The 13265-nt window shown below is 37.6% G+C and overlaps 1 protein-coding gene across 7 annotated transcripts in view; it reads right to left on the bottom strand.

Annotated features, from left to right (window-relative positions):
* The window catches only part of NELL2 (neural EGFL like 2), a 406822-nt gene that overhangs the window by 144540 nt on the left and 249017 nt on the right, over nucleotides 1–13265 (bottom strand). For all 7 annotated transcript variants that reach the window (XM_016923593.3, XM_063785724.1, XM_016923590.4 and 4 more), the window contains one exon: nucleotides 11874–11999. In XM_016923593.3, coding sequence (XP_016779082.3) covers nucleotides 11874–11999 — 126 coding nt within the window. The remainder of the gene's footprint in view (nucleotides 1–11873; nucleotides 12000–13265) is intronic.

Here is a 13265-nt window from a genome sequence, read left to right as displayed (position 1 = left end):
CAACCTACTCTTCCTGCTTCTTGAAATGTCTTCTCTCACTTCTTTCTCTCTTGAAACGTCTGTTCATCCTTAAAAACCTCAATTTCAATGTCACTTAGTTGGTGATGTGTGGCCATACCCAGGTTTCAGCCAGATGACTCACTGCCTTCTCTGAGCTCCCCACAGCTCTCTGCACATTTTTTGGTTACAAATTGTACCATACTGTGCTGTAATGATTGATTTACACTATTCCCATCTATTAAATTGGACAATAACCTTACCATGTACCTATATGAAAGCTCTGGTGTAAAGAAAAGAAATGTGTGACAGCTTATGGGTTTTTCACAATCACTCACACACAGTTCCTATACCATACATTTTTACTACTCTAACTCTCTCTACTCTTGTCCTTCAACCTGATACAGTTTATCTGTACTTGGCTGAAGTGGGTTAATTAACTACATATAATACTCATCGTTTGTGGTAGTCAGTCTCTAAAATGGTCCCCTATGATATCTATCTCCTGCTAGCCATACCTTTGTGTAATCCCCTGCGGTTTAGTGTGGGCTGGACCTAGTGATTTGTTTCTAACCAATAGTTTACAGCAAAAGTAACAGGATGTCAGTTCCTGTTGGAATGCAGCTATTCCACAACCAGATTCCTGACCCACAGACACAGTAAGGAAACACTCTTCAAGCAGTCAGTGTGGCTGTGTCTCACCCCAACAGAAGCACACAGGAGAGATGAGGCTTCTGATTTGGGGGAAGAAACTCTATCTCAGGGCCCAAAACCATGACTTGTCATGAATGTGACACTGCAGAGGCACCCCGGGCTGGGGAGGAAAGAAGAGCAGCGAGGTGAGGCAATACCACCAGGAGGTTATACACCCACTGCAAGATTAGATCAGCAGCAGAATGGGAAGATGAACTCTGCTCCACGGAGCACTCAGAAGGTGATAAGGCACAAGGAAGGTCAAATTTCATCCTGGCTAACATGTCAAAGCCAACAATCAAGAAAGGAAATGAAAGGCATCTGTTGAGCTTCAAATTCAGCAATCCTCTCCTGTACAGGTGTCTGTTGCTAAGACACCATTATTATTACACTCCTGGCATGTATAATCCTTTTATTCCCCTGGGGGAGTTTTCAGCTCTCTGCTTTTCATATAAAAATCTTGAAGTGAAACAACTAATACATCCATTTGGGACAAAGGTAAATTAGGGTTTGACTAATAAGTCAAAGTAGATGAGGCTTGCTAATGAGGCGGCTCCCACCATCTCAGTCCTCAGGTGAGCTTGCAGAGAGGCAGGTTCACAGGGAAACATGCCACTGGTGCTCTAAAGACCAAACTATGGCCAGCTGGGCTGGAGGTTGTATATGGATATGACAGATGCATATGATGCTACATAAAGGCTCTGACAAGCCTAAAAGCCACTACATTGAAGCTGATGTGCTTCCCCCACTCTGACAGATTCAGAGAGCACAGACTCCTTTCCAAGCTTTTCATCTTTAAAAAGGCAATTCAGCTCCCAGAGGCTTTGAGCCTGTTCCATTTTGAGCTGACTGCTAATTGTATGCATGCACATATGTGTTTCAGAAAAGAGATAAGCACATTGCCTTGGCCTCCTCAGTAACTGTGGAGACACGTCTCACTTCTGTTCTCTGTGAGTTTTCTGAATGTGGCCTGAAGTTTTCCAAACATTAACCCTTCCTGGTAACCAGAGTACATGCTTTTCTAGAGATGCTTCCTGGATTATGTTTGCTTAGAAATAGTTTTTCATCATTAATTCTTTGAGTCCTAGGGCCTGGTATTTTAATTTGCTTTTGTGATCATGTTTATATTTTCAAATTACTTAATAAGTAACATTGTAATAATAGATAATGAACCACAGGAGATGAATGAGGCATCATTTAGCTTTAGGGGGCATACTTTACATTTTAAAACCTAAAGTTGTCTGATTTTCATGTTTTATAAAAAGGCTGATATATGCCACAATTTCATGATAGTTAGCAATGCTGATTTCGGAAAAGAAAATTTGAAATGGTTGTTCACAAAAATGCAAAAGTCATTTCCAATAATGATGGCAACTAGTGGCCAGATGGTAGGATTGTCTGATTGTTGACTGTGGCTCTTTCTAAAATAAATTCACACAGAAGCAGCCAGGCTCACAAAATCTGTCCTGCTTGAGAATGGCCCAGACCTGCTGATTGTTTAGAGGTGCTATTCTTTACCCCAGGAAGATTAGTATTGTGAAACCCTGAATGTTTCCATTCAGTCCCTGGGTATCACAGTCTAACATTCATTCTGGAAATTCTTCCTAGGAAGTACAACAAGTCCTCCAAAGGAAGGAATTTTCCAACTTCAGGAGTAACCGTTACTTAGTTACATCAAGGTTTTTAAGCCCCTATTCACAGGTACAGAAGAAGTACAGTCGAATAAACAATAACACATTGAGTCCATTGCTCCAACAAAGCTATCTCATGTAAGTTTACAACTCAGTTTAAAATTAACCAGAGAAAAGTGCCCAGTTGAAAGGGTCCCAGTGAGGAATAAGACATTTCCTCAACATAAGAACTTGTCTAACCATAAGAGTCACAATAAAAACAGCTAGTGTTCATTAAACATTTCTTTGCAGTAAGCATTTTACTAAAGGAAAAGTGTACAAGGCACTTTACAACTAAAATAACTTTGTTTAATGTTTTTGTGAAAGCTGATATGCATATTTCCACTTCTGGCTCTTTGTCATCGTCCTTCTCAATCTGTGCTTCTTGTGGCCCTATCTACTCTGTCATTGTCCCCAGTATTCTTACTTCCTTTACCATTTATATACCAGTAGTTATTATGGTACATGCACACACGATAAATTATCTGTTTTGTTCTGTACTTGTGATTTTGATAAATCCATTGAAAGCTATTTTTAAATAGCTGATATGAAGGTATTGTTTGTCCATACAATAAATTTTTGCTGCAATACAAATTTTGGGGGAAGAAGAATAAAAACAATAACATTGCTGCCTTTTCAATATATCATTTCTTTAAATCCATCAAAGAAATTACCTTTCTGGCATTATTTTAAATAAATTAAACACACAGAGCAATGTTTGAGAATGGGGCATGCATGGGTTACAACTGACTTAAAATCTTTGCTTTAGTTGCTCAGCAGTAAATTCTTTTCTGTAACCTTTTGCACCCAAAAATAGTATCCAAGACTCTTTTAAGGCTAGAAAATCAATAGTGATGAGGAAAAGTGAAGAAACTATCATCATAAAATTCACCACTCTTTCTTCATAATTAGCAAATTAAACAAGACTGACAAACAGGACACTAGTGATAAGTTCTTTAAATAAAAATATTTAACTCATTTAATATTTCACTGGAGAGAGAAAGAAAAGAGAGAGAGAGAGTGTGCGGATGTGCATGCATCTGTGTGGTATATGAGGTATGACTCAAAACTGAATTTTTCCTCAAATTACCAGCCGTTTATTCCACTACCATTAATTGAGATTCTTCACACATTGTCTTATGAGACCACATTTAAAAGATTTGAAATTCTTTTTTTTAAATTACACTTTAAGTTCTGGGATACATGTGCAGAACGTGCAGGTTGTCACATAGGTATACACGTGCCATGGTGGTTTGCTGCACCCATCAACCCGTCATCTACATTAGGTATTTCTCCTAATGCTATCCCTCCCCTAGCTCCCTACCCCCTAACAGGCCCTGGTGTGTGATGTTCCCCTCCCTGTGTCTATGTTTTCTCATTGTTCAACACTCACTTATGAATGAGAACATGCAGTGTTTGGTTTTCTGTTCCTGTGTTAGTTTGCTGAGAATGATGGTTTCCAGCTTCACCCATGTCCCTGCAAAGGACAGGAACACATCCTTTTTTATGGCTGCATAGTATTCCATGATGTATATGTGCCACATTTTCTTTATCCAGTCTATCATTGATGGACATTTGGGTTGGTTCCAAGTCTTTGCTATTGTGCATAGTGCTGCAATAAACATGCGTGTGCATGTGTCTTTATAGTAGAATGATTTATAATCCTTTGGGTATATACCCAAAAATGGGATTGCTGTGCCAAACGGTATTTCTGGTTCTAGATCCTTGAGGAATCACCACACTGTCTTCCACAATGGTTGAACTAATTTACACTCCCATCAACAGTGTAAAAGTGTTCTTATTTCTCCACATCCTCTCCACCATCTGTTGTTTCCTGACTTTTTAATGATCACCATTCTAACTGGTGTGAGATGGTATCTCATCATTGTCTCAGCCCAAAATCTCTTTTAAGCTGATAAGGAACTTCAGCAAAGTCTCAGGATACAAAATCAATGTGCAAAAATCAAAAGCATCCCTATATACCAAAAATAGACAAACAGAGAGCCAAATCATGAGTGAACTCCCATTCACAATTGCTACAAAGAGAATAAAATACCTAGGAATACAACTTACAAGGGATGTGAAGGACCTCTTCAAGGAAAACTATAAACCACTGCTTAAGGAAATAAGAGGACACAACAAATGGAAAAACATTCCATGCTCATGGATAGGAAGAATCAATATCATGAAAATGGCCATACTGCCCAAAATAATTTATAGATTCAATGCTATCTCCATCAAGCTACCATTGACTTTCTTCACAGAATTAGAAAAAACTAGTTTAAATTTCATATGGAACCAAAAAAGAGCCCACATAGCCCACATAACCAAGACAATCCTAAGCAAAAAGGGATCACCAGGTCAGGAGATCGAGACCATCCTGGCTAACATGGTGAAACCCTGTCTCTACTAAAAATACAAAAAATTAGCTGGGTGAGGTGGCAGGCACCTGTAGTCCCAGCTACTCGGGAGTCTGAGGCAGGAGAATATTGTGAACCCTGGGGGGTGGAGCCTGCAGTGAGCCAAGATCGCACCACTGCACTCCAGCCTGGGCGACAGAGCAAGACTCTGTCTCAAAAAAAAAAGAAAAGAAAAGAAAAGAAAAAGAACAAAGTTGGAGGCATCACACTACCTGATTTCAAACTATACTACAAGGCTACAGTAACCAAAACAGCATGATACTGGTACCAAAACAGATATATAGACCAATAGAACAGAACACAGGCCTCAGAAATAACACCACACATCTATAAACAGCTGATCTTTGACAGACCTGACAAAAACAAGCAATGGGGAAAGAATTCCCTATTTAATAAATGGTTTTGGGAAAACTGGCTAGCCATATGCAGAAAACTGAAACTGGACCCCTTCCTTACACCTGATACAAAAAGTAAGATGGATTAAAGACTTAAACTTAAGACCTAAAACCATAAAATCCCTAGAAGAAAACCTAGGCAATACCATTCAGGACATAGGCATGGGCAAAGACTTCATGACTAAAACACCAAAAGCAATGGTAACAAAAGCCAAAATTGACAAATGGGGTCTAATTAAACTAAAGAGCTTCTGCACAGTGAAAGAAACTATCATCAAAGTGAACAGGCAACCTACAGAATGGGAGAAAATTTATGCAATCCATCCATCTGATAAAAAAGTAATATCTAGAATCTTCAAGGAACTTAAACAAATTTAGAGTGAATAAAAGCAAACAACTCCATCAAAAAGTGGGCAAAAGGGCCGGGCGCGGTGGCTCACGCCTGTAATCCCAGCACTTTGGGAGGCCGAGGCGGGCGGATCACGAGGTCAGGAGATCGAGACCATCCTGGCTAACACGGTGAAACCCCGTCTCTACTAAAAATACAAAAAATTAGCCGGGCGTGGTGGCGGGCGCCTGTAGTCCCAGCTACTCGGGAGGCTGAGGCAGGAGAATGGCGTGAACCCGGGAGGCGGAGCTTGCAGTGAGCCGAGATCACGCCACTGCACTCCAGCCTGGGCGACAGAGCGAGACTCCGTCTCAAAAAAAAAAAAAAAAAAAAAAAAAAAAAAAAAAAAAAAAAAGTGGGCAAAGGATATGAATGGACACTTCTCAACAGAAGACATTCATGTGGCCAAGAAACATATGAAACAAAGCTCATCATCTCTGGTCATTAGTGATAACTTTTTAAAAAAATTCAACATCAACCATGTTAGAGAAAAAGAATTGACCACAAAAAGATAATAAAATATAAGCACTAGGCATATTCAATGCTATAAAAAGTTAAGTACTTTCAGAAGTGAAACTCCTTGAGGAACACCAGAGGAGCCCCCTTTTTTTTAAACAACAAAAACTCAAGTATCTAGTAGAACTCCTTGTGCTTAGACACTTTATAAACCTCCTATGATATGTGACACGGACCAAAGCCAGCATCAGAAGGCCCTGGGATAACAGAAGCAGTAAAAATCAGTAGAAAGTATATGAAGCATGCACCAGGATAGTGTAATTTGAGGGGCCCTAAGAAATTTTCTCTGCTGCCTCTGCTGAGGCCTGTAATTTTATCTTTGGAGAATCATTCACCTGGGTTAAGCTAAAATCCGGGTTGTGATAGAAGAAAGGAGACAGAAGAACTTAGTGGTGAGTGGGACTTAAAACAGGGTCCTTTTTGTGGCCAAAGGACAATAAAAGGACACTGGGGACCACAAGAAGTAAGAGAAGGTATCCCTATACAGGGCCTAAAGGAAATTCAAAGGGGAACAGGGAAAGTTAAAAGGAAAATATGCATCTTACAATTTTAATTGGGTGACTCTAAAGCAGGATTTCCCAACCTTGGGACTATTGACATTTTGGGCCATGTAAATCTTTTTGGAGGATGAGGACCTAGCGTCCTGTGCCAGATATCTTGTAAAGGATGAAGATTAATCACTCATCTGAAAGGTAACCAGAGAAAAATTCCTATTGATGGGGTCCCAAGGAAATAAAACATTTCCTTAAGCAGATAGCTAGCCTAATAATATTACAGGATGTTTAGTTGCATCCCTGGCCTCTACCTACCAGATCCCAGTAGTAACCGCTTCCCACATAGGTGTATAACCAAAAATATCTCCAGATATTTTCAAGTATCCTTTGTCAGGTGGGAATGCACAATTGACAACCACTACCCTAAAGGATCAATTTAATCCCTAGGCTGGGGCAAGAGAATTTTCCATCCCTTCTACCCATCCATCCTTCCCATTCTCCTATTCCCACGCTAAAGAACTACACAACATAGAGCTCATCAACACAAAAGAAGAATCAGAATTCCTTTTTCGTTGTAGTAGAGAGCAGAGAGAAATGTGAGGAAGATCTGAAATGAGTGTCTCTTCACTCAGATCTTTACTCAAAATTCTTGATTCTGTTATAGGTAGTTAGACAGGCATGAGTGGGGCAGGAGAGGGTTCTCCTCCACTCACCAGGAATGTTAGGTGATGGTTTGGCAATTATCACATTGCTTCTTTAAAAGTGATGAATTGGCAGCCAGCACTAGGGAAAGGCCATTTCCTGAGGGTCCACACGTGTCTCACTAAAGCGTTAACTGAATGCAGATGCCAGGGAGAAGCAACTTCCCTGGCATGTGCATTAAGAGACAAAATGACATAGTATGACTTTCCAGGGGCATTCCAGTGGAAAAGGGAAGAAAGCCTCAGATGAGCATGCATACAACTTCCTAAATACACTGTGCATGCTCACTTCCCAAGCGTAAGGAGGGCACTGCACATGCAGGCAGCCCGTCCTAAGGGAAGAATCATGGGAAAGGGGGGCAAGATGTTGGAGGTGGGCCAGCTTATACAGTCCTAGGATCAAGGTTAAACACAGCACTTGTCCTTTGGGTCACCCATCTGGGACTCTTCTTGCAAGTGTACTTTCTTTCTTGCACTAAAACTTTTTAATAAACTTCCACTCCTGCTCTGAAACTTGCCTCAGTCTCTTTTTCTGCCTTATGCCCCTCAGTCCTCAGTTGAATTCTTTCTTCTGAGGAGGTAATCAGTGAGGTTGTTGCAGACCTGTATGGATTCACCACCGGTAACTCGAATGTCTTCCACCAGTAACACAGTGACATGTGACTCAGATATTTGCCACTGGTAACAATTCCATCTTTGTTTCTAGAGATGTTTCATGCTTTTTCCATTACTCAAGGCCAGTTCCAAGAAGAGATTCCCAGTAAAACTCAAGAAGATCTACCCAATTTAATTAATGCTTACGTGAGTGAACCAAAAAAAGCCATTCGTCCATATAAGTAATCAAGAAACTTTGTTATGCATAAACGAAATAGGTTACTTTTGCAGAGATCCTGAAGAATGGGCCTCAAGCATCTTGGCTCATGTTTTCTCTTCCATTCTCTTCCCTTTTCTCTTCCCTTTTCCATTTCTTTCCTTCTCTTCCCTTCCATATTTTTCTCTTCTCTATTTCCCTCTCTCTGTTCTCCCTTCCCCCTTCCTTTCCTTTATCTTTTCTCCCTCCCTCCTGCTCCTCTCTCTCTCTGTCTTTCTTCCCTTGTGATACCCAGTATTTTTTCTATAGGAACACGAAACGATGTAAAGAGAGAAATTATGAAGCATTAATTAGAAAAAATAATAACACCTTCACTGAAAGGAAAATTATATTGAGTTTAGAAGAGCAAAAACAAATGCATCATTTGTGCAAATAGTGCAACTGAGTCATTTCCACAACTTTGGAATAGAGTCAGAGGCCCAGAAAATGGTGATTCATGTTTATTCCACTAACTTCTGATTTAGGGTCATTATTATAAGATCTGCAGGGTAAAAATTTCTCTTGGAATTGAAGCTAATTAACTGAAATAACCTATAAAGACAGTAGTTTAAATAATGAACATAATGTATTGAATAGTGTGTTTCTACATAAAATATGAATCATTTCCCTTTACTTTTGTATGACTGCAAATTAGACAAACAGTGAATAGTATAAGAGTTATAATAAAGAGGTTCATATTCCAGCCCCCTTTGCTTCTCACTAGATGTTTAACTATGGATAAAGCAATCTCTCTGAGCCTCAGTTTCTTCATTTGTGAAACTTAAGGGATTTAACCAGATTATCTTTAATAATTCTTCCATCTACAAAATTTTATGAACATGAGGAAAATCTAACTCAAATCATCTGAAACTGAAAGAAAAAATATGCAATTTGACCAACTTGCATATGTAATTTGTATGCCAGAGTTACTAGGTTAAACAAATAAAGCAGAAAAAGGCTTCTTTATTGATCAAAGCTCTTGATTATCAAGTAATGTGTATCGCTCTTGGAATCTTCTTTAAATTAGAATGTCTATGATTAATTTCCACATGGGATAAGCAACTTTGAGAGTCTGCTGGGAGTATCTGTTGTTCTGTTAGCAGGGGGCTCATTAACAGGAAAGAAGGGCAGGGATACAGAAGCAAAACAAACATGGAATTCCATGAGCTCGGACACAAACATCAGGGACAGGCTCAGCAGTGATGGTTTGACATTCATTCTGGAACGTCTCCTACTACAAGTATGTGGGTGTCTGTTACTAAAATTTAGAAAAAAATAAATCTCAATATTTTATAAGATAAATAAAGTCCTACTCTGGTCTTAACGGAGCTCTCAAAAAGGAACAGGATAGAAGCCTTTGGTCACAAGGCAAAGTCCCATTAGGGGAGTAATTTCTTTAAGACTTGTGTACAGACCCTAATATCAAAGTGTGGGGGAGCCAATCCCAGGACATAAAATGAAAACATGTATTTCCTTTACAGAAACCTGGAATATGTGTTGACCTTCTACGGCCTAACATTAAAAAAAAAATAAGCTTTGGCAATATTCACCTGACTCTGGACTAAAAATAAAATCGACATATTCTCTAAAAAAAATCCAAGTTTTGTGTTCATAGACCTAGTCATAATAGAGAGAAAATTTAAGGGCAAGAAAGTTTCTCCTCTTTAAGTGGTAGCATAGAAATAGTGGTGTTAGTTGAAAATGCTAGTGCCTCATTAAAGAAATACATTTTATCATCTGCCAGATTCTGAGATTCTTGGCTCTGGTTTCTTAGGCATAAAAAAATCATAGTCTGAATAGCATTTCTTAAAATGATTTTCTACTTCCTTCCCATTCTTACAAAGGAATAGTTCTCAATTATGTCATTAGATACTTTGAAATGGTAAGGGAAAATTCCTCCCAAGTAGTCAAAAACAAACATTAATTTGTAGGATTTTATTTGGAAGGAAAGTGCACTGGGAGAGGTGAAGCCAAAGCAGAAGACTCTCTGTAAATGTATGAAAGCTAAACTATTCCTTGGATTTATATCCAACAGACTCAGAATGGAAATGAATCTCTTAAAAATATCCTGCCCTGCAGAAATACTCCTTACTCAACAGTAGGCCAAATTATGTCCCATGTCCTTTCACTTAAAATTTCTAACACTACTTTAAGAATATAACAAAAACAAAGAGAATCATTAGGAAATATAAAAATGCACACAGCTTTTCAAGTCTATAATACCAAAGAATCAGTGGGCTCCCCTGGAATTGCTAGCACTCATTTTTAATAAGCACACCTTGAAATATATGCATTCTAAGATGCAGCAGTTTAATCTTAGTTTTCTTGTTAAAGATGAAATGGAAATTCAGATTTATTGGTATTATCAATAGTATAGTAAATGATATATTCATTTTATTTATTATAATTTGTTCTTTTATATTCTTTTTATGCTGAAAAGCATCTCTGTAGTCCGACGTCAAGAAATTCTTCCACTCAATGTACTTAAATTTTGTCTAAAAAAAATGAAGAATTGTTTCCATAATTAGGAAATGTTTAGGATGAACTGACAAAAAAGATAGGAATTTGTAAATCCATCAGCATTTTTATATTAAATATCTTCTACCTCCAGGATATCTTCAGTTATTTTCCATAAATTGGGAAGTCACTTCTCATTATTTTTGAAAGCCATCATTTTGTTTTTATAAATACTATATTTGAATTTAGAAGAAGATCCTTCCCTGTGATAAGGCTATCAATTAGCAGACAGTATGGACACTATAATGAAGACTTAGAAGCAGACAACTAAAACAAAGACAAAGTGATACTTCTATTATAGATTCATATTTTTACTAGGGAGGATTATGGAGTCTCTTTCCCTGAAAACATCTAGGTTTTGTTTATACATGCACCTGATAAAGATCATAAAGTTGGAGGTAGAGAAATAGGTGACAAGAATAACCTTTTTGGGCGCTCTCCAGTTTTATGATTCTACCTGTTTTTCTAAAATATGTTACTTTTGTTTCTTCTATTTAAAAATATAGAGATGAAAAGAAATGTTCTGTTTCACACCCACATTTCCTCAAATCCTACAGTACTCAAGCTACTCTTCTAGCACTATGTTTTGTTTTGTTTTGTTTTGTTTTCATATTCTACAGGTAGAAAGCTATAGAATAAAAGGAATATGCTGTATTACCCCAAGCCAGGACCAACTTCAGACATTACTAACACAATATCCCTAACAAGACTTTAGATGATACTAAAAGAGTGGTATTTCATACAACAAAAATATAGAAAACTTCTTTGATGTAGTTCTCAATTGTACTTCTCAGACATGTGAAGAAGCTCAATTATATTTAATAGTCCCATGTCCTAGAACTCTAAAAATCTATCTCTGAAAAAAATCACATTATTTATGTTATTATTTTTCTATTCAAAAATCTATCATCATATATCATTTAGGGACTGTTTCTCAGATTGACCATAGTATTTCACACAAATTTTGAGCATAAATACTAAGCATAAATGTAGCATATACTCATTTTTTAGGGTTTTTATCTTCCAAATTGGAGTATATATTTATCCAGAGCAAGCAGGTGTTTTTTTCTTTAGAACAGATTAAGAAATAACTACCAAATTAAGAAGATATGATTTTGCTAATGTTTTGTTGTATTTATGGTATACTTATCAAAAAAATGAGAGTCAAAGAAATTTTTAAAAGTAAACTTAAGACATAAAAAGATTTTATTTCACAAATAGCCACCGTTTACCTGTACATGAATAATCGTCAATTCTGATGTATCCAGTTTTGCAGATGCACATAAAAGAACCCGGGGTGTTGACACACATTGTATTTTCACGACAGTAATGGCGCCCTTCAGCACACTCATCGATGTCTGTGAAGAAAAACAGGACAAAGAGGTCAACAGTGGGCAATATTCTGGAGCTCCTATATAATTTTCTTTGGTAGGGAGAGGGAAGTATTTACTAAATGAATTGCATTTCAGAAAAGCATTCATGATATCTCCTTTGCTAGGAGTGTTTAATGTTCAAATGACAAAAATCATGAGTTTTTTTCCAACAGCTCTTCTTGGAGTTTTGAAGAAGTCTGTCTATTTTAACTTCCATCATCTAAATATCTTTTGAAATTTTCAGCGCATTCATCTGCCTATGCTTGACAAAACGAATCAGAATGCAAAGACTGGGCTGCCTTAGTATCCTGCAATCTTCAATCACAGAGCCTGCCACATATCATTGTTTGATTCACCAGCTATTCTGTACAGTTGAGCAGACCCTGAAAGAGGAAAATAAAGTGTTCGATATAAACCAGAATTGTAACAACTTCACTTAAAGATATGAAGCCAATTGCACGAGCTTATTAGAGATAAAAGTAGACATATAGCTATCCCAGTAAGTATCTAAATACAGATAAAGTTACAATAGAGACCTGATATAGATGAGAAGTTACAAAATAGTAAAATAAGATATTATATTAAAGATCTTACATGGTAATTCATACACTGAGTTTTGAGTATGTATAATGACTTCTGGATGCTAACCCATAAGAAGCACTGCTACTCATTGTGAAGAATGTGAATTTTCACATTCACATTTCACAATGAAACTGTCCTCATTTAATAGCATCTCTCTGCATAGAACATAAATCATCTTACAAGTATTTAAGGACCTTAATGCATTGGTCAGACAAGGAATTTCCCATCCAGAAGTCTGCATTCTCATATCCTTCTAATGATTCCACAAAGTAGCACTGAATTCATTTATACTGTTAAGAGAAATGGATCAACTATAAGAGATAGCTAGGTGATACACCACTACAGGGGCCACGTCATTTGTGTAAGCCCAATTATGTTCCCAGCCCTGAGAATGTCAAAAGAAATAATTGACATAATCTCAGGAATCTATATTTTAGAACTGTAGGGTTCTTATCATTCATCTGAGCTAACTATTTATTTTATAGAGGGACAAAACTGAGTCCTAGAGAAACTCAATTTTCTATTCAATTCCATGGACAGCATAATAAATTCCAAACCTCTTATCTGAGCCTACAACATGTTTCCTGGTTTGGTCTTTACTTTTCCAATTTCACATCTGATGACCTCACTCCCTTCTCCCCTCTCAGTGTTCTGGCCACATAGTTTCTA

The sequence above is a fragment of the Pan troglodytes genome, chromosome 10 (assembly GCF_028858775.2).
Source record: "Pan troglodytes isolate AG18354 chromosome 10, NHGRI_mPanTro3-v2.0_pri, whole genome shotgun sequence".
Lineage (NCBI taxonomy): Eukaryota > Metazoa > Chordata > Mammalia > Primates > Hominidae > Pan > Pan troglodytes.
Note: the sequence above shows the minus strand (reverse complement) of the source record. Positions and strands in the feature narration are given on the sequence as shown.